General features: G+C 42.5%; 1 protein-coding gene and 1 long non-coding RNA gene across 4 annotated transcripts in view; one reads left to right on the top strand and one right to left on the bottom strand.

Annotated features, from left to right (window-relative positions):
- LPL (lipoprotein lipase) overlaps positions 1-17149 on the bottom strand; it is a 31537-nt gene extending 14388 nt beyond the window's left edge. For 2 of the 3 annotated variants that reach the window (XR_014825732.1, XR_014825733.1), the window contains exons 1-3: positions 16874-17149; positions 8045-8214; positions 1157-1336 (exon numbers count right to left, since the gene is read on the bottom strand). Coding sequence is in view for 1 of the 3 variants with exons in the window: in NM_214286.1 (NP_999451.1) it covers positions 1157-1336; positions 8045-8214; positions 16874-16961 (438 nt within the window). In the remaining 2 variants the exon portion in view is untranslated. 3 annotated transcript variants of the gene reach the window in all.
- Positions 2389-12838, top strand: LOC146396412 (uncharacterized). The gene is made up of 3 exons (XR_014826434.1): positions 2389-2480; positions 4363-5028; positions 5987-12838. It is a non-coding gene; the product is annotated as an uncharacterized LOC146396412 (long non-coding RNA).
- Positions 17150-22434: the final 5285 nt, after the last annotated feature.

Here is a 22434-nt window from a genome sequence, read left to right as displayed (position 1 = left end):
TATATATGAAAATATATGTACATGTGTATGTGTATCTACAGATATTTACATGTGTAGATACATACATAATGAATATGTATTTAACTTTAACCCATTATTCTCCAATCTAAATATCTTGCATCACTTCATTCTTTAAGACTAACTAAGCAATGATTTAAAATCAGAAAATACTGCAGGGGGTAGAGACCACGGAGACACCTGGTCCAGTCCCCTCCTTGAACAGGTGAGAAACTGAAGTCCAGGGAGCTGATCTAATGTGCCCAAGTTCATTCTCCTGGTTAGCGAAAGAGTCAAGAAAAGAACTTTTGTCTTTTAATGATCAGTCCAGTAAACACAGCTTATTTTTTTACCTTCAAGCATTTGGCTTCAATCATTCGACCCAGGATATTAGCTTCCTTTCAACCCCCTGATACTTTTCAAGGTAAGCTTCAGAGGACAGCCTCAGAGAGTCAAAGGGAGTAAAACCAAAGACCCTCAGCCACCTCATAGCCTATAGACTTTCCCCGCCATTTCTCCCCCCACCTTTTTAAATTAAAGTGTATTTGATTTACAAGGTTTACGCCAATATCGGCTATCAAGCAAAGTGACCCAGTCATGCATATAATATATATACATTCCCTTTCTCATATGATCTTCCATCATAGTTCTCCCCCTAACATTTCCTTTCTAGCTCATCTCCATCACTCCCCTAACCTTCAACAAAAATCTGGATCCTTAATCCACACTAAGGAATAATTACCATCAGTATTTTTTGTCAAAGAGATTGGTATTCTAACAGGTCAAAGCCAGGACGACATTTCCATGTGCCAGCCAAAGGTAGGGAAATATTTGGCTGAACATGACATCCTCCCTCTGCCCTGAAATAACAAGCTTTTGTCCATTCTGCCCACTTAGTTCTTGGTCTCAGCAAATCTATTCACCATGAAAAATATCACAGGACAGGGCAGGGCAGGACTACGCCTTCTGGGCATTATGGTTTTATCAGTCTTGCCATCATGCTGCTTTCAGCTGAAAAATAAGGCCCAGGCTTATTCTGAAGATGTGAGTTGACCCAGAAAATAGCGATATCTAAGCGAAAACGAAGCAAGATAAGCCACTTGTCCAACTCTAGCCAAGAGATCTGTTTTGGACACAAGACTCCTTCCCCCAGTCTTACCGCCATCCAGTCGATAAACGTGGCCACATCCTGTCCCACCAGCTTGGTGTATCCCGCAGATATTGGATAATGCTGCTGGGCCCGAGACAGCCAGTCCACCACAATGACGTTGGAATCTGGTTCCCTCTTGTATAGGGCAGCCACAAGTTTGGGGACCCAACTTTCATACATTCCTGTCACCTGAAGAGGATGATACAAGCGTTCTTAAAACACCTGCTTACGACTTGTTAGGATATGTCAGCCCAATACACCTACATGAAATGGAAAAGAAATGAGCCTTCGGGAAGCCTGTTGGCTCGGACACAAAAATCAAAGCACAAGAGTGTTCAGAGTCTCAAGTCTGTCCTTCCGGGGCAAATCTGAGTACATTAGAGAAGGAAGGTATTGAGCTCAGGAAGGGCAGAACAATTTACCAATGCTTTCAATTTTTTTTTTTTTTTTTTTTTGTCTTTTGTCCTTTTAGGGCTACACCCACAGCATATGGAGGTTCTCAGGCTAGGGGTTTAATTGGGAGCTGTAGCTGCCGGCCTAGGCCACAGCCACAGTAACTCGGGATCTGAGCTGTGTCTGCGACCTACACCACAGCTCACCGGAACGCCGGATCCTTAACCCACTGAGCAAGGCCAGGGATCGAACCCGCAACCTCATGGTTCCTAGTCAGATTCATTAACCACTGAGCCATAAGGGGAAGGCCCAATGCTTTCAATTTCAAAAGCCTATTTTATAAATTCAGTACAATTTTGATAATTTACAGTATTCAAAGGAAAGGTCAGTCCCAGAGTTCCTGCTGTGGCCAGAATGTTAAGAACAAAACATAGTGTCTGTGAGGATGTGGGTTTGATTCCTGGCCTTGCTCAGTGGGTTAAGGATCTGGCGTTGCCATGAGCGTGGTGTAGGTCAAAGATGCAGCTCAGATCTGGCGTTGCTGTGGCTGTGGCATAGGCCTGCAGCTGCAGCTCTGATTCAGCCTCTAGCCTGGGAACTTCCATATGCCATAGGTGTGGCCGCAAAAAAATAAATAAATAAATTTTTTTAGAAAGAGGAAAGATCAATCTGAATAAGTTAAAAGTTTGCAGCAGAATACAGACTATTTGAAAAGAAATTTAGTTTAAATACTTTCAATTGGGTTAATAAATGTTCCCCAACAGGATTATTTTTGGGGATGTGAATGTCCTTTTTTTCTCATAAAGGGTCATTTATGTACAACATTTGATATGATAATGAAAAAGTCATTTTATTTTATTTTTTTATTTTTTGTCTTTTGTTGTTGTTGTTGTTGTTATTGTTGTTGCTATTTCTTGCGCCGCTCCCGCGGCATATGGAGGTTCCCAGGCTAGGGGTCCAATTGGAGCTGTAGCCATCGGCCTACGCCAGAGCCACAGCAACGCGGGATCCGAGCCGCGTCTGCAACCTACACCACAGCTCACGGCAACGCCGAATCGTTAACCCACTGAGCAAGGGCAGGGACTGAACCCGCAACCTCATGGTTCCTAGTCGGATTCGTTAACCACTGCACCACGACGGGAACTCCGAAAAAGTCATTTTAAACATATTGATCTATTCTAACTGAAGGTAATTTTGTTGAGTAATCTCTTAATACACAAGAAAATGATTAGTTTCAGCTCAGACTGTTTTGTTTGTTTGTTTTGTCTTTTTAGGGCTGCACCTGCAGCCTATGGAAGTTTCCAGACTAGGGGTCAAATCGGAGCTGTAGCTGCTGGCCTACACCACAGCCACAGCCTTACACCACAGCCACAGCAATGCCAGATCCTTAACCTACTGAGCAAGGCCAGGGATCAAACTCATGTTCTCAGGGATACTAGTCGGGTTCATCACCACTGAGCCAGGACAGGAACTCCTCATCTCAGACTTTTTCACAATTCTCTCAAATTCTTAATTATTAGAGTGCAAATTAATGAGGTTTAATAATCACATTTCCCAAATTATTAGATTGGTCCTGTTTGGAGATAAGCATGCTGCCAATGATTATCTTTGCTTATTGTTGATAAGGGCACCCAAATTCAAAGTCGAAAGAACTCTATTTATGGAAAAATTTAATTTATGCTATCAGAGAGGAGACCTTGGACACTTTTGCAAAGATGCTCACTTTAAAATAATTGAAACATATTAAAAAATGTAGATGAGAAATTCTCTTGTGGCAAAGGGGGTTAAAGATCCAGCATTGTCACTGCAGTATCTTGGGTCGCTGCTCTGGCATGGGTTCCATCCCTGAACTGGGAATATCCACCTGCCACGGGCCAGCCAAAAAAAAAAAAAAAAAAACCCAAACTGCAGATGATAAAATTCCACACCATCCTGCCAGGAGCCCCATACACAGCAACAAGCAGATTTAAATCCCCAATTTAATTACCTCCTCCTAATATGACCCGAGAGCAGATCATATTGTAGCCACGGTAAAGGTTACTCAACTATGTACTCAACAGACAAAGAAGATTCTGAAATTCATGTTCAAGGTAGCTTTTAAGGAGAAGCCTGAAAAATCTATATTTTTCCTAAAGTAAGGCCAATAGAGAAAAGTAAGACTCTTGAATTCCCAAACCAAGGGACTTCCTTTGAAACCTTGATCTTAGGTGGTAGGTTCTTTGAAATCTCTGCTTCCATTTTGTTTCATCTATTTTCTAGGCTAAAACATTAAGACATGAGCTCTCGCATCACTCCTGACACTAACAAACTGCACCATTTTCTCCCACATTGCTGTGCTCTGCATAAGGAAAAAGCACGCCTGGGACTCAGGAGACCTTGGTTCTCACCCCAGCTCTTCCACCGATTACTTCTATGAACACAGGTACTGTTTTAACCTTACCAGCCCACCTTCAGAAGAAAGGGGTCAGAATCAGATGATCTGGAAGTTACTCTCTACCTAAATTTCTTCTTGTGACCCTTTTGGTTCCCAACCTACTTGCAGTGATAAAATGCCAGCTCTATAAGCTATGTCAACCATGAAGAGAAAACAAAGAAAAGGCAGGAGTTCCTGTCATGGCACGATAGAAACAAATCCGACTAGGAACCGTGAGGTTGCGGGTTTGATCCCTGGCCTTGCTCAGTGGGTTGAGGATCTGGCGTTGCCATGACCTGTGGTGTAGGTTGCAGACACGGCTCAGATCCTGCATTGCTGTGGCTGTGGTGTAGGCCGGGAGCTGTAGCTGTGATTCGACCCCTAGCCTGGGAACCTCCCTATGCTGCAGGTGCGGCCCTAAAAAAGCCAAAAAAAAAAAAAAAAAAAAAAAAAGAGGCACAAAGGTGGTGTTAGCCCATTAGGAACATGTTTAAATCATCTTTGGACCTGTCTCAGTGAGGCTGCTTCAAGTCTGGGTGCGGCCTGGGTCTCTGAGGGACCCAATTGGAATCCCAACCCAGCACAAAACCCTAAGGAACGGATCCTGCCTCCCTTTCTCCTCTCTTGGAAGCTGAAAGCTGGCCACCCTTTGCAGCTGCCTTTAGAGAGAGGTTGATGTCATTTCTTGAGAATGCAGTATGAATTACTCCTCCTTTCAGCCAACATCACAGTGAAAACCCTGCACTTCAACACAAGCAGGTGGCCAAGCTCCAGGACAGCTGTGTCTGAGCTGCCTTCTGGGATGGGTCCTGTGCACATTACATGCTAAGCATTCTTTCGGGTTTCTCATGACAACGCTGGGAACCTCCTCTCTTCCCTTGGTCCTCCGCCCTTGAGTCGCTGAGCCCCTTCCGTCAGATAAGGCAGGACAATCTCATTTGCTCTTAGCCCTCATTATAACTTTTTTCCATACTATTGGTGCTAACAACTAATCTGGTCCTTTTTTTTTTTTTTTTTTTTTTTTTTTTGCTTTTTAGGGCTGAACCTACAGCATATGGAGGTTCCCAGGCTAGGGGTCTAATCAGAGCTGTAGCCACCGGCCTACACCACAGCCATAGCAATGCAGGATCCGAGCCGCATCTGCAACCTACACCGCAGCTCACAGCAAGGCCAGATCCTTAACCCACTGAGGGAGACCAAGGATTGCATCTGCAATGTCATGGTTACTAGTTGGATTTGTCGCCACTGTGCCACAACGGAAACTCCCACATCCTGTCTTTTTTTTAATTCAACATAAGATACTGCCGTAAGTAATTCCAAACTCAGGGATAGAAAACAAATACCTTCTTCAGTTCTGGAAAGTATGATTTCCTAGTTTTCTCTTCTGAGCTTCCTTAAATCAGTACTATTTTTTTTTTTTTAATTCAGCCGCGACTATGGCATATAGAAGTTCCCTGGGCCAGGGATCAAACCTGAGCCAGAGCAGCCACCCAAGGCCCTACAGTGACTATGCCACAAGAGAACTCCCAGTACTAATTTTTAAAAGCTTTGCTTCTCAGGCGTGCAGCTGAACTTGAAGCCCTCCTTACCACCTGCACCACTGGTCCTGTTGACCCAGACAGGGAGTTCATTGAAATGGCTGGGATCAGTTACCCACTAGCTGGATTAGTTATCACACAGACCAGCTGACTCTGGCCCACAGCCAGTGGCCTAGACTCTGAGCCCAGACACTCAAAACTGTCAGGACTTGGGATGTGAAGAATAAAAGTGGAATTATTGGGCAGTAGGGTTAATGATAGAAACAGGCACTATCCAGAGTTCCCGTCCTGGCTCAGCAGTTAACGAATCTAACTAGCATCCATGAGGACGCAGGTTCATTCCTTAGCCTCAATCAGTGGGTTAAGGATCCTGCATTGCCGTGAGCTGTGTTGTAGGTCACAGACACAGCTTGGATCCCGCATTGTTGTGGCTGTGGTATAGGTTGGCAGCTGCAGCTCTGATTCGACCCCTAGCCTGGGAACATCCTGGTGCAGCCCTAAAAAGACAATTAAAAAAAAAAAAAAAAGAAATTGGCACTATCCACTGATACTGGGTTAGTCTCCTTATCTTAGTGTGAGAAGGAAACATGTTTTTCAAAAATTCCTAAGTTACAAAATTCTCTCAAGGATAAGATTAAGATCCCTGAGATAGTCAATTTATTTCTGTCATATAAATGTTTATTAAGCCTAAACTTTTCTGAAAAATATTAAAAACCAAGTTTTATATAGAACCAAAATGTTTCTAAAACTGCCAAAGATGACTTTTTTCTACTGAAACCTCTTAAAATAAAAAGATTTATGTGAGGAGTTTGAATATGTAACTTTATCATAAGATAGATAATTTGCTAATTTAACTCTAGCAAATAGATGTATTTTATTAAAATAAGCATTTGTGTGAATTGTTAATAGTTGCCTTCATCTCTATAAAAGTTATAGCAATTGTCCTACCCTGTCCATAACAAAGGCACTTAAGTTATGCAGGAAATAAAATTGGGACCAGAGGTATTGGTCATTAGCTGGTTCATCGCATTAGAATTTAGTATCACCACATTCACAAGCTCTGACATAACAGAAATATATCTCTTTAACCATCAAATTTTATATGTCTTCTTAATAAACAATCAAAATGGCCCACTTGAGTAAAACTATTGAAAACCGACTAAAGTGGTTAAGTAAGAATCGTTCCATAAAGGGGACTCTCTGTTATATTTCAAGAGAACTACTTTATTCATATTCTTTAAAAGTGAATTCAACCACGGTTTCACTTTTTCTAATCATCTTGCAATTCCATGGCTAGCCCTCTTTCATCTCTAGAAAAGCTCCCTAAAGTTTATAATTGGATAAAGTTGGGAGGGGAGGGTGTGCAATCTAATCTCTGTGTTTTACAGGTCAGTAAACTGACATGAGCCACCTCCCAGAGATGAGAGGTGGCTGCTTCTGAAAGGGAACAGGACCCGATAGTCCTCCCCATGCCCCCATGTCCTCCACCTGCCTTTTGTCTGCAGAAAAACTTTAGCTGAAGAACAAGTTTAATCCGAGAAGTGAGTAAATACAGAAGCAAAGGAAAACCATCAAACCGGACAAAACAATAGTTTAGGCATTAAGCAAAGTCAAGGACCTAATTTAGTTCCTACTCAAGGGCACTAGAGAAAATCGTGAGCTGTATCCTATAAGCTGTCTTGTAGTTACTGAAACAGTTAACTACCTGATGACCAGACCAGAGCCATGACAGAAGCTGCTGCAATCCTGAGAACTGGCCGCAAGAATATGGGAACAAACCGACCCTGGAACTGAAGATGAACTGTACTTAAAACAATCAAAATAACGCTGGTCAGACCACTGCATGACCAATTTCAAGATGCCTGTCGAGAGCTGACACTGCTGTTTCTGCATGTAGCCCCCTCTTTCTGGCGACAACACCTGTGAAACTCCCATTCAAAAGCTCCTGTCCACTGATAATTGATTGGGGGGAGGGTCAGGCTTTGGACAGGAGTCCATCCCCTGCCCCTGTGGCCAGCCTCTGAAATAAAGCAAACTTTCCTTTCCACCAACCTTGCCTCTTTTTTGGCTTTAGAGTGGCGAGCAGCCAGACCCTACTTTTGGTAACAGATGCACATCACGGAGCCGGAGATTGACAAAGCCAGACCTGAAGCAGCACCTCCTCCCTCCACTCCCGCCCTCTCCTCACCCTGACAGGTTGTCTTCCTTAGAAAAGGACGTTGGTGACGTGCGGGATGAATCCGGATCATGTCAGGGTTCCACCAGTTCCTCTAAATGATAAGCTACTTTCTGCTCTGGATTTGAGCAAAGGCTCACAGGAATGGCTGGTTCAAGGTCAGAGCTAGGTATTGTGGGAAAATGAAGGCTGGCACTGTCTGGAGGAAGTACCCGTGAAACTGTGGCTTTAGTTTCCTCAGTCTCCACCCCAAGCCAGAATTGTCTTTACTCAAATTTAAAGCAAAGCCATCACTGGGTTCCCCCAAAAAACTAGGGCAAGCTGATCAGAATGCCTGGTCCACACCAATCTGCTCCTTCCTAAAGAGCCTCTCTTACCGTCCAGCCATGGATCACCACAAAGGTTTTGCTGCTATGGTTGAAATGACAGTTAGCCACAGATTCTGTCACTCCAGGAATGAGATGGCAAGTGTCCTCAACTGTGTCTTCAGGAGTCCTGAGAGCAAATTTACTTTCGATGTCTGTAAAATCTCTTCCTCCTGAAATTCCTGGAAAGGGAAAATTGGACAGGAGGTTAATTAATGGGTTATTTGTTTTATTAGCTGGACTCGTCTCTTAGGTTCACAAGCAATCCAAATCAATGATATTTTTTGTTCCTAAAGTTCACAAAAAAAAAAAAAAAAACCCTCTGAATGTGGATTGAGAGAGAATTATCCTACAAAGATACTCAAAATTGACAGGGACAGCCTTACGATTAAGACTAAGGGGAGCCAATTAACCCTTCATGGCTCAGCAGTTAGCAAACGCCACTAGGATCCATGAAGATGCAGGTTCGATCCCTGGCCTCGCTCCGTGGGTCAAGGATCTGGCATTGGTGTGAGCTGTGGTGTGGGTCACAGATTCTGCTTGGATCTGGCACGGCTGTGGCTGTGGCATAGGCCAGCAGCTGCCGCTCCAGTTCAACCCCTAGCCTGGGAACTTCCATATGCCATAAGTGTGGCCCCCCAAAAGCAAAAACAAAACAAAACAAAATAAAATTAAGATTAAGAGTTAAGCCACATTGATCTCTCCCGTGTTTTTTATCTTCCTTCTCCTTCAATCGGGGTGTGTGTGTGTGGGGGGGGTATGTATATATAATTTCAACTTAAGTGAACAGCTATTTGAGAATCTCTTGGTTAATTTAATCTCCCAAAATGAGTCTAAGTGCGGCGGCCAAAGTTTTGCTGCCAATAGTGTGGGAGAGAGGAGTGACCAGAACCCAGGCTTCTGGATTCCAGTTCCAAGCTCATTCTTCCAGGGTACCCTGGCTCAGGGCATTCATGTGGTATAGTTCCACGTACTTCATGTATGATGTCATCCTCTTTCAATCTCTGATTACATCAAAGGATTGCTTTCCTGAAAGTATGACACAGTAAGGCTTGAGGGAAGGTTGTTTCCTCTTCACTAGCATTATTTATTTATTTATTTATTTATTTATTTATTTATTGCTTCGCTTAACAATAAGAAAAGTTGGAAGCCTTTGCAGGGAGGCTTTTGTATGGAATCGGTCCCATCCCTCACGACAAGGACATCAGTTCGAAATGTTTTTAAAAAATTGTTTCGCGGGTTGTTCAGAAATATCTGTGCTATGTATGAGCCAAATTCATTCCCCAAGTTCTTTCCCCAAATATTTCTTTTCTCACTTGTGTCTTTACAGTCTTCTACCCAAAGTCGATGCTTAAAATACTACAGCAAAGGTGTCTTTGGAAAGAATCCGCTTTGGGGACAAATACTTTCAAGGGGGCAGGTGGAACCACGTGAGTCTGCTCATCATTGTATACATGGTTCAACAAGAAACGGGAGTCCTCAACTTAAAAAAGAGTGAACAAACAGCAGCTAAATGTTTGAAGAGGGAGTATGTGTGTTTCTTAATGATTACATATATCATGCATTCTGAATACAAAATATACTTTTAAATTTCATAACCTCTTCATAAAGGTTGTTGCAGTAAAATAATGCCTGGGTCCTATGTGTATACAGATTGGCTGTAAAGAAACAAATGTCAGTAAGATGGTAAGAGGAAAATTAAAGACAGGTGCATTGGGGGGGTATAGTCTTTATGCTTGGCCAGTAAAATTGGGTAAATCTTATTGCAGACCAAATTTTTATAAAACATTTTTGTAAGTCTCCTAAATATGTGTGCATGTATTATGTAGTGGTTTAAGAACTGACCTAAAAACACTTTGCAAGTGTAGGTTCCCCAAAATAAAATTGAAGATATACCAAAAAAAGAAAAAGGAATCCACTTTGCTTCTTCATAGTTAATCCCAAAGTGAATCAGGAGAGAAAGAGAACTTTGGCCTATCTTTTGACTCTCTGGACAATACTTCTAAATGATGATAAATCTTCACAGGGTATTTGTAGTCAGTGCTTAAAACATCACAGCGAACACTTTAAGTAAATTGTATTATAAATAAAATCAAACTCTTTTACAAAACAAGCTCACCAAAGAACACCAAGGGGAAATTATATTAGAGGAAGTTATCTAATTTCTTGTCAGGTGAAAAAAGTCAAAAAACTTATCTGGAGTTCCCATCATGGCGCAGCGGAAACTAATCCAACTAGGAACCATGAGGTTTTGGGTTCGATCCCTGGCTTCGCTCAGTGGGTTAAGGATCCGGCGTTTCCGTGAGCTGTGGTGTAAGTCGCAGACGCGGCTGGGATTTGGCGTGGCTGCAGCTGTGGCCGAGGCTGGCAGCTGCAGCTCTGATTAGACCCCCTCGATTAGACCCCCTAGCCTGGGAACCTCCAGATGCCAAGGATGTGGCCCTAAAAAAGTACAAAAGACAAAAGACAAAAAAAAAAAAATTATCTATTCACCCTAGGAAGGTAGTAACCTGTAGATTTCAGATTTCACTAATAGAACTTTCAGAAGATAAATAATTGAGGTTGTTTAGAAATACTTCTACTTCCTTAACCTAAACTTCCTCTCTTTTTACAACTCCAAAGTTGAAAATCCATAATTTCAAATAACATTGCAAAAATGAGGCCAATAGAAAAAAAGAAAATAAGAATGATATAGTATAGCAAAAGTACAGGCATTGGAATCAAGCTTATATTATCACCTAAGGACTAGCCAACTTTCCCAGTTTCAATTATTTTTCAAAGTTCCTTAGGCAATATTGTGATGGCTTGCTAAGTGATTCATCATATACAACGAATTGATCACACATACATACTCATACAACACACATAGATCTCTAGCACCTGAACATTCGAAAGTAATTTATTCGTGTAAGAAACTGTGATGTGTAAAATTGCACTTGACTTTTTTCTTTCTTTCTTTCTTTTTTTTGGCCTTGCCTGCAGCATACAGAAATTCCCAGGCCAGAGAGCAAATCTGTGCCACAGAACCGCCCCAAGCTACAGCAGTAACAATGCCAGATCCTTAACCCAATGAGCCAACAGGGAACTCCAGTAAAATTCCACTTGAAAACCATTCATCTACAGAGAATATTCTCTGCCTCTCCTCTTATTGGACAATGTGGGTTTTCCTTTTCCTCCCTAACCAGAAAGTACTCTGGCAGCCTTATTATTTATCTGATGGCGGAAGAGATATAGATTTTTAATCTGATTCCGCTTCCAGATTCTGCTCAAGTTCTTTTATGGTTAGAAAGAGCTATAGAAAATTGAAAATGAAATTCGTTCACCCTCTCTCACATCAATCCACATCAAATAACTCCTGCTTCCTCACTTAACAGTCTTATTTTAACATGTTCTATCAGCAAGCTTTTAAAAGCAGAAATAATCTGAACAATCTGGCAGACATATCTCGCCCACCATCTATTTGCCAAACTGATATTTAAGATGATTATCCTGCATAACTTCAAAGGATACCAGTCACTTTTAGTCTATTTTTTTTTTCCTAGAATTATGCAACATTGTGGCTCTAGTGTTGCTGGTGGTTTGGAAATGACTAAGAATATTCTTTGAAATTCTTAAGGCAGGCTTTGTAGATTTCTATGAAATAGAAAAGTTTCTTCAATCTGTAGATTTTGTATCAGATTATTTGTAGGGCTCATTGAAAGCTCCATTTTCCCACAACTGGCATTTTCCGTTGGGTACATAACTTGGAAAGAAAAATAATAGGAAATTCATACCTCCTCAAGCAAATTTATATTTGGAAACGTTTGTTTCGCTTTTCACGGATTTTTTTTTTTTTTTAAGTTACAGAAAGCATAATGAGTCCTTTGACAAGAAAACAGTGCCACTCTATATGCTATGTGATGTTTTCAGTTTTATGGCTGTTCTACACATGAAATCATATATACTAGTGATGCTTAGTCAGTTTTTCCTTCTCTTTGGTGTTCTGAAAGGAATTTCCACACTACTGGAGTCTGCAACCTCTCAAGGAGGTCCCAGCATTCTAAAGATAAGTGTGCTTTCCAAATTTCTATCAGCCCTCATGCAACGGACATAGACCATGAAGACTGAGGAAGAAGGATGAATGGACCTTCATTGTGGCTCATCACTACGTTTAGTTGTCCCAAAATATATATTAGGACTGCTCCTATTTGGCAGATGAACTCATTTGACCCAACTGGTATCAAGGACAAGGAAATCATTGTTTTTCAGATATGGAAATAATATGAGTGACTTTGCACTGATCCCTTTAAGGGGAGAAGGACTTTTCACTAAATTCCCTTAGAAAGTAAAGTGACCCTAGAATAGTGGGGGGGGGGGAATGCTTAAAGTTTAATCCTTTACAAGGGCCTCCATCTTGAAGTTGCCTTATCATATCAGTAACATCACATCATCTGTTCTTATCACACACTAAGGGGAAACTTGGGGTGCCAAGATAGTTACAAGTTAATGCATTTCTTGACTACGTAATGTTTATGCCTAAGTCCCTAAATAGATAGTTAAAAATCTAAGTGTATGAACAAAGACAAAGAGTTCTTAATACGGATAATAATGCACAAGGATGCGGAGTTCCCGCCGTGGCGCAGCGGAAACGAATCCTACTAGGAACCATGAGGCTGCGGGTTCAATCCCTGGCCTCACTCAGTGGGTTAAGGATCCGGTGTTGCCGTGAGCTGTGGTGTAGGTCGCAGACTCGGCTCAGATCTTGCATTGCTGTGGCTGTGGCGAAGGCCGGCAGCTGTAGCTCCGATTGGATCCCTAGCCTGGGAACCTCCATATGCTGTGCATGCGGCCCTAAAAAGACAAAAAAAAAAAAAATGCATGAGGGTGAAATCAGGCTTGAGAAGTCAAAACACTTTAATGGTAAATTCCTAGAGGGTACATTATTGCTGCCAGAAAAGTTGGAGCTTTGAGCATCCCAGAGAAAATACTCGAAAGGTGTTCACAGTTCTCACATAAATATGATTAACATTTATATGAAGATATGAGGTACGAGAACTCAATTCTAATACAATTTCCTTAGAAGTTTCCACTTCCCTTTTCTTGGACAGTGTAAAACACTATTCAGGGACACATGCTACTTCATAAGATATTTAAGACTTTCTAACTGAAACTCTCTTTTTTGCTTTCTCTCTCTCTGTCTAACACACACACACACACACACATACATGCAAGCACACACCCCTAAAGAACTTCACCAGTAATTCATCTCCCCTCTGAGGCTGATGGACATGGTTACTGATTCAAGCAGAATCCTCAGAATGTCAAAAAGACAAATGAAAACAAAAATCAAGTTTGGGGGAGAAAAATCGATGTTGTTATCTGACTGAATTGATTGGAGTTTTCAGATATTCCAGCGTAGACAATGCACTTGACTTACCTAACAAGCAAGTTTACTTTTTCTTTTTTTTTGGCCACAGTCGAGGCATATGGAAGTTCCTGGGCCAGGGATCCAATCCGAGCTGCAGCTGTAACCTATGCCATAGCTGCGGCAACCCTGAATCCTTAACTCACTGAGCTGACCCGGGGATTGAACCTCTGCAGCTGCAAAGATCCAAGGTTGGATCCTTAACCCACTGCTCCACCAAGGGAAATCCTTCTTTTCATTTTTACAGAAAAAAAAAAAGTTTGCAAAAAATAGTGTCTGTAAATTGTATAGCCAAATTTCTCCCCCCAAAATAAAGCAAGGAGGGCTGAGGTAAAAATACACTGCCTAAAAGGCAAAATTTCTCATTGTCAGTCTTCCCTAAAGCCTGACTCCCACCTTTTCCTACAGCTATTAATCAGTCACTCTCTTGCTGAGCTCTCCTCCCTTCAGAGGTGGTCTCTGCTATTTTGCTGTCATCAGCCATCATGTTTAACTCCCACGCTACCCTAGAAATTCACTCTGGCCAGTCAAATAGAACCACAGCTATGGAGCTCTTCAAGTTTCCGAATGAGGCCACACAAGATTGTGGTGGCTCCAAGAACAAAGAGCCTGAGGGCAGTGCCTGTAACCTCATAGTTTTCTTAGAAAGAAATTCAGAATGAACAAATCAAGTCGGAGCCCAGAGGGCGTGCTGCTTACTGCTCCCTCACATTTGCAGGGTTCTACTCTGAATTTCTGACATTCCTACTTAAAATCATTTGGAGGAGAAAAGGGCCAGAAAGTTGCTGGGGGGCGGGGAGGAGTTCCCGTCATGGCTCAGTGGTTAAGGAACCTGACTAGCATCCATGAGGACGAGGGTTCGATCCCTGGCCTTGCTCGGTGGGTTAAGGATCCAGTGTTGCCTTGAGCTGTGGTGTAAGTTGCAGATGTGGCTTGGATCCCGAGCTGCTGTGGTGTAGGCCGGCGGCTACAGCTCTGATTGGACCCCTAGCCTGGGAACCTCCAAATGCAGTGAGTGTGGCCCTAAAAAGACAAAAAAAAAATTGAAAATTTTTAAAAAAATATCAAAAGGGGTGAGGAAGGATAAAGTGAGAGTGGGAGGGAAGGATGAGAGGGATTAACTTCAAATCTACTTCAGAATGATTCCTCCCCTTACAGAACATTTACAGCCATGTGTTGGTTAAATTTCAATGACTTCATTAATCTCTTGAGTCCATTTACATCAAAGAGTAAGGAATTAGAGGTGTGGGAGAGAACTTTAAGTCTGGTCCAAAGTCCTCATTTTTGAGTTGAGGAAGTGAAACCCAGATTGGTGACAGTGACTAGACCAGGAATTTAGGGTCCTGAACCTCTCAGAGGAGCCGAGCAAAAACTCGGACTGTGGATGATACAAATTTGTGTGCGTGTGGGTGGGCGGGTGTGGGTGGGCGGGTGTGGGTATGAGTGTTGGTCAATGTAACACTACCCTACCATGTACTTTCTGAAATAAGAATTTGGAGTTTGTTCCAATCATTTTCTCGGACAGTGTAAAACACTATTCAGGGACAAATGCCACTTCATAAGATGTTTAAGACTTGCTAACTGAATCTCTGGTGTTCCTACAATGATTGGACAGAAAAGATACTTTTCTTATCTAATTCAGCATTAATGGGCTCTACTTTAAAAAAAAAAACCCATCGAAAATGTTATTTCACAACTCAGTGCTGAAACAAATCAAAAGTTTAACTGCAATCAAAGTCAGGGACAGGGAGTTCCTGTCGTGGCGCAGTGGTTAACGAATCCGACTAGGAACCATGAGGTTGCGGGTTCGATCCCTGCCCTTGCTCAGTGGGTTAACGATCCGGCGTTGCCGTGAGCTGTGGTGTAGGTTGCAGACGCGGCTCGGATCCCGCGCTGCTGTGGCTCTGGCGTAGGCCGGTGGCTACAGCTCCGATTCAACCCCTAGCCTGGGAACCTCCATATGCCGCGGGAGCGGCCCAAGAAATAGCAACAACAACAACAACAAAAAAAGACCAAAAAAAAAAAAAAAAAAAAAGTCAGGGACAAACTGTACTATAGCTTGAATCACTGAGGACGTGCAGCCTAAAAGCACATCCAAGGGACACCGCCCAAGCGGCCCAAGAAATAGCAACAACAACAACAACAAAAAAGACAAAAAGACAAAAAAAAAAAAAAAAAAAAGTCAGGGACAAACTGTGCTATAGCTTGAATCACTGAGGACGTGCAGCCTAAAAGCACATCCAAGGGACACCGCCCAAACTGTAAATCCACCAAGAAAGAGAAAAGAAAACGTTGCCTCTTTTAAATGACTTGCTTCAGTGGCCTTTTAGTTGCTGCTGTACGTTAACTGAACCAAGGTTCAAGTTACACAGGCTGCCTCTACTGTAGGCAGGTCTGGGGATGGGCGCGCTTCTTCCCAGCAATAAAGAAATTCAGATCTAGCTTGGCTGGTCGCCTTAACCCTGGTGAGAGGCAGCGCCCGAGCGGTAACTACGGTTCAACCAGTGGCCTCCCTGCGGCGTCCAAGAAGCCCCACGTGCTCGCAACCGCACCGCGGGGCAAGGCGCCCGGAGGCAGGCTCAGCCCGGAGGACAGTAACGGCAGCCAAGCGCAAACCTGGCATCCTCCAAGTCAGCGGCCACAGAAGGCTAGTCGCTCTGCCACGTTTTCAGGAGGGTCAACCCTTCTTCGTTGGGCGCTAAGAAACACCGAGCGTGCCAGAGTGGAGGCTGGAACAGCTTCCCCAGCGCCGTTAAGCGTGCGGGACGCCGCGTCCCCGGGATGCCGGGTCCTCCCCCCACCCCTGCGCGCCAGCCCCTGCCCTCCCGGCCCCCTAGTCCTCCCCTCCCACCTTCGCGCGGAGAGCGAGAGTGTCGTGTGCTTCTAAAATGCATTCAACGCCGCTGCCCCCGCTATCCACTCCCCCGCCACCCCGCCGGCTTCTCTAGGAGAAGGGGCCGCTTTCTGCCTGCGCCTTCACGCGCGGGGGCTGAGCTGCGGCCAAGGCCGAACCAGAGTCACCTTGGCGGAGAAGTTACTGCGGGTCACCGCCTTCAGAGCCCTTCCTCCCGCCTACCTTCTCCCGCCCTTCACTCTCCACCGCCTCCCGCCTGCCACCCCGGCCGCCCCATCCTTTCCTATTGAGCACGGGCGCCTGGGAATTCGGCTTCAGCCCGAATGGAGGTGACAGTGCGGGATCGAGAGAGAGAGAAAGAAAGAAACTGGGAGCCGCCGCAGAGTGATCAGAGGGAGGATTTCCAACGTGCCTCTTCCAGATCCCACCCCGATGATCCTTCCTGGGGCCGGCGTTTGGGCAAGAGGGTCCCAGGTGATCATCGCAGCTCCTTCCTACTTCCTCCTTCCCATCCTCACAACTTGTGCAAGTGGGCCACTGAGCCAATTCCGTAAGTGGAGGAGAGCCTGCGCGCAAAACTTACTGTCGGCGGTGGCCAACCCTTCGCGGGAGACGATCAGACTCTGAAGCCACACGCTCAGAGCCACTAGGAGCAGGGCTTTGCTCTCCATCTGGGGACGCGTTCCTGGGGTAGAAGTTACAGGGCACGGGCGGGAGCGCCGACAGCCCGAGGCGGGAGCAGGCTGGAGCAGCGATCTGTTGCAGGGCAAGTCACCCTTTAAAGAAGAAGCGGGGCAGCCAGAAGTGGCAGCTTTCCCCGGAGGAGGAGGGAGGAGGAGGGGGAGGAATTGAGTCTGACACTGTTTCCACTCTAAGGCTGCTTATATGATTGGAAATATGCAAATAAACCTCATCACCTATTGGCTATAAAATCATAAGTTGGGGGGAGGGCTCTAAATTCACTTCCAAACATTTGAGCAAACTGTAATGAGGATCAGCCCTGCCAGAGAGAAGAGGGGGAAAGGGCAGAAGGGAAAATTTACTTTCTCTATGAAGCCTATTTGCATTTCCTAGGGGGTCTGGCTCTCCTGGACCCTCTGTACTAAAAACAGGTTTATATGGGTTTATTTGAATATTTTTTATCACCAGTTTTCCAAGGAAGGGACATTAAGTTGTTAAACCTCCTCCTCTTGTGATGGATCCTTTTGGTAATTTTCAATGTTTTGTTAGGTTAGTTTTTGTTTTTGTTTCCTCCCCCCGCCCCACCAAATACCCCTGGACAATGTCAGTCTTAAGGACCCCTGGACACACAGTTGTTCTGCAGCTTGAATTTACACATCTGGTATTTTAACACTGGCAAAGTGGATTAGCTTATGTAGTTGAGAAAAGCTCTCGCTCTATTTTCTAGCTTTTGCTTCATGCAAATTATACTTAATCCTCAAACTCATTAAGGAATGAAAAGATAGCATTTTATCCTCAGATGTGGACTACTGAGGTCAAATAGCCTAAAATTGTAAAACTGAATTTTTATGCTAAGTGAAAGAAGCTAGTCATGAAAGACCCTTATCCTATGTTTCCATTTATGTAAAATATCCGAATCTTAGAGACAAATCTTAGAGACAGAAAGTAGTGTTGCCTAACGCTGGGGAAAGAGGAGGATAGAGAATGGAGATTTTTGGGGGGAGATGGTGATGAAAATATTCTAAAATTGCATTATGGTGATGGTTATACCACTGTCACTACTCTAAAAAAACATTGACCTGTACATTTTATTTTTTTTAATTTTTTATTTATTTTCATTTTGACCACCCGCCAGCATATGTAGTTGCTGGACCAGGGGTCAGATCTGAGCCACAGCCTTGGGACCTAAGCCACAGCTGTGGCAACACTGGATCCTTAACCCATGCCGGGATCGAAACTGTATCCCAGTGCTCCCAAGAGGCAGCAGATCCCACTGCACCACAGCAGCAGCTCCTGACCTGTACACTTTAAATGGGTGAAGTTTACAATATGTAAATTATATTTTAATAAAGCTATTTAAAAATATGTATTGAGATACGCAAGTAAAATAATAAAAATAATAAAATCATCTTGGATATTATAATTTGGGGTGGCCATGCCCGTGACATGCCTGATCCTTAACAACAGGGCCACCAAGGAACTTATATGTATATATTTATATATATATGTATATGTCAGAATACTCAGAATACTTTCAAATATCTTTTTACATATAAAGAAAGGGTTGACTTAGCCAGGAGGGAGGGTTAGCTCTATATTCCATTTTACAGCTAGAAAAACAAGCCCATAAACTAAAACCTCTAGTTCACTGTCTATGTTGAGTTATTTCTCTGAATACCTTCAGTGCTTCCTTCTATTTATCCCTCCTTGGATCTCTCTCTTTCACTCCCATAGAATCTACGTTTCTATGTTAGAAGGATGAAAGTCCATACAGTTTAAACTAGGCTCACATTTTAACTTTTTCTCAAAAACAAAATACCAGATAATACCCAAATAGTTTAAAGTTCGTTATTCTGTCGAATGGAGTTCTATCTTTAAGCTAATGCATCAAATGCCAAAGGACAGTTTATCTTGTATTGCAATTATTAAACAATATATTGTGCACATTTATTCTATTCCCACAAAGCATGTAGAGGGATTTTGAAAACTGCCAAGAATTAAACCCCTCAGAAGACCTTCAGAAGTAGCAGAACAGACCATGCAGGGGATGAATGACTATGATGTGGCAGTCCTCCAAAAATTATATGGTAAATTCTCATTTTAAAAGTGACGCAAGATGAATGCATTTGCATTGCCTGTGCTCAAGTTATAAAAAACATAAACAAAAATGTGAAATGTCCACTATCTTACACAGAATACCCATGCAGCCTATTTTCATACATAAATATCATATGATAAGACAACCAAACCAATCTGCACTGCTGTGCCTTTCAGAGAACTGCAAGAAGATTTTACACAATTGCTAAAGGGAAGTGTGATGCTTGTAGTCCACATTTTAAAATGATCTTCTGGGTTAACAGATACAAAATCAAAGCAATCAAGAGTTAGAGGTTTTGTTTTTTAATATGAAACAGATTTTGGAGTGGTCTGTACTGTCACACTGCAAGTCCATCAGCGCTGCAGAGATTTCCAAGAAGAATTCACGCTCAGCGTGGTAGCCATCAGGCAGGTTGGCTCCAATCGCAGGGACAGGCAATGGGCGGGTGGGTGTGGCAGCAATGCTCTCTCTTGATTGGCTGCTCTCAGAGCTATCGGGTGCCTGCATTCTCTTGCAGAGGCTCACATGATCTCCAAGTCTAGACTGCTTGTGTGTTAGTGAAGTGCCTCGTCCAGACTTCAGCAAGGTTATTTCATCACCGATAGTGTGAGCCTTGACTTTTTCCATAATTGACATTTCCTTTGTAACAGGCTTAAAAAGCTTCAGGTTGAAAGAAAATGAGCTTTTTATAGACATTTAACAAACCAGCACTCTTACGGCAGGATATTTGCGCCTGGTAGGTTTAAGATGATGTAAGTAAAAAGTTAAATCAGCACACCCAAAGAAACGACCAGAAACTCCAGAACTCCACCTGTAGGGAAGTTCTGTCTTCATTCTTCCTCCCTTCCTTTCTTTCTCCCTTCCTTCCTTCTTTCCTTCCTCCCTCCCCCCCACCTCTTTTAAATTGATGGCCTATTTGCACGCACTAGGCACCTTACATCATTACAAAATGCCCAAACTTGATGATATTCCCATTGTACAGATGATGCTCTGGAAAAACTAAAGTACAAATAAATAATACATTTTGCAAATTCCTACTACATCCTTCCTCCATCGTGTTTGTTCGTTTGTTTGTTTTTCTCCATCACGTTTAAATAAAGGAATCTGGGTTACTTTTTTTGCTTTGAGGACAAAGGAATTGTGGGGTGTGGAATTCCTTCAAATGATAAAATACAGTGTTAAATAATTCAGACACATTTTTAAGGATTTTAATTTTCTTGAGTTGGAGATATTCAACTCCTCCCTCTTCCTAACACACAAGAAAACAAAAATAAAGAGAAAGAAAAAGTCACATTTGAATTAAAGATTTTTTTTAAAAAAGAGTCAATATGTATTTTTTTTTAAAGCCAAAGCATTGCAATGCCTTGTCCCAGCATAAGGTTTTATGCTGAGGGGGACACATCAGAACATACCAGTGACACAGATGCTGTCACAGAGGAACTACAGCAGGTGGAGGTGGAGAAGGACATAGGTCACTCCCAGAAGACAGCTCATAAAAACTAAAAAGAATGCACACACATAACCCACAGATTTATAATCTATGATTGTTTATAAGTAGGTTTTATTTCCCCATTCTTAAAAACTTAAAACCCCAAACTTAAGACTTAACCGCAAACTTAAAAACTTAAGCTTGTGGGAAATCAAAGGAGACTTTCTATGAGACCTCAATATGCAATATCAAGAATGCTTTATGCCGAGGGCTTCACATTCTGAGAAACCTGCAGATAAAACATCAAATCCCTAGACTGGAAATGAGCTGAGCCTGATTGGGCACAGACACGTTTGAAGTGCCCCCTGCTGACCTGCTGGTGAAACTGTAACATCTCAGAAAAGTCATTTTAAGACCCTAGACTAGGGATTAACTTGTGTAATCATTAAGCTCTTGTTTTGTTATTTGGGGTTTTCTTATCCCTTTTGTTAAATTATGTATAAGGTGAAGGAAAACATTGCTCTTTACACCTCTGTGGTAATTCCCACAGCATCAAACTGTGCTGGAAAGTTAGGAGGTTCTTAGTGAATATTAGGGTGAATTAATAACACTGAAGTAAAGGTTATCTAGCTCTAAATTGGGGAGAAAGCAGGGTTTTTAAATTTTATTTATTGATTTATTTATTGCTTTTTAGGGCAGCACCTGCAGCATATGGAGGTTCCCAGGCTATGTGTCGAATCAGAGCTGCAGCTGCTGGCCTACACCACATTGTGTAAGTGAAAAGAGCCAGTCTCAAAAACCACATATTATATAATTCCATGTACATGAGATGTCTCGAATAGGTAGCACATAGAATCTGAGTCGCTTCTGCAACCTATACCACAGTTTGTGGCAATGGCCGGATCCTTAACCCACTAAGTGAGGCCAGGGATTGAAAACGAATCCTCATGGATACTGGTAGGGTTTGTTTCTGCTGAGCCACAACAGGCACTCCAGGGTTTTTAATTTTAAAATTTCAGTATAATTAATAATTAGGAAACTTGAGGGCACACGTACGTCCCTTGCCATTATCTAGTCTAGTTAGACCAAATTTATCTGGGTTAGGGAAATGGAGGAAAACTTTGTTTAATGGAGCTTTTTGCTGGCCTCATGTATTTCTCATCTTCCTTTTAATTAGCTCTTTGGTTAAAAGTATAATAAATACACTCTTGATCAAAATAAAACCACAAAAGATTGTGGACATTCTAGCCATTGCTGTCTATTACTGAACAGTTTAATCTCTACCAGCCTACAAAGTGAAAAGTGATGTCTTGTTTTCATTTTCATTTAAAATAATAATAATATCAGCTAGCTTTCATATAGTGCTGGCTACGTGTAGTAGTTAATATTGTATATTATTAATGTAATATACAACAGCTTTATTAAGTTATAACTCATCCATTTGTTGTACAAGTACCTTGTTTTTAGTATATTCACAGAGCTGTATAAACATGATGAATTTGAGAACATTTTAATCAAGCCCAAAGAAGCTTTGTACCCTTTAGCTGTCACTCCCCTCTCCTCCTTCACCCAGTGCCAGCGCTAGACTACTTTCTGTCTCCATAGATTTACCTATTCAAGACATCTCATGTACATGGAATTATGTAATATGTGTTTTTTGAGATTGGCTCTTTTCACTTACATAATGTGCTCAGGGTCCATCCATGCAGAAGCATGAGGCAATACCTCACTCCCTTTTATTGCCAAGCAATATTCCAGTGTATGAATGTAACAGTTTATCCATATATCAGTGGATGTGTATTTGGATTGTTCCCACTTTTTGCTACAATGAATATTGCTGCTATGAACATTTATGTAAAAGTTTTTGAACAATATGTTTTTAATTCTCTTGGGTATACCTGGAGGAGTAGAATTGCTGTGTCATATGGTAACTAAG

Source organism: Sus scrofa, chromosome 14 (assembly GCF_054392235.1).
Source record: "Sus scrofa isolate SSC_HxYL_T2T_F1_AM1 chromosome 14, Sscrofa_HxYL_maternal_Yorkshire_Landrace_v2.0, whole genome shotgun sequence".
In the NCBI taxonomy this organism is placed as follows: Eukaryota; Metazoa; Chordata; class Mammalia; order Artiodactyla; family Suidae; genus Sus; species Sus scrofa.
Note: the sequence above shows the minus strand (reverse complement) of the source record. Positions and strands in the feature narration are given on the sequence as shown.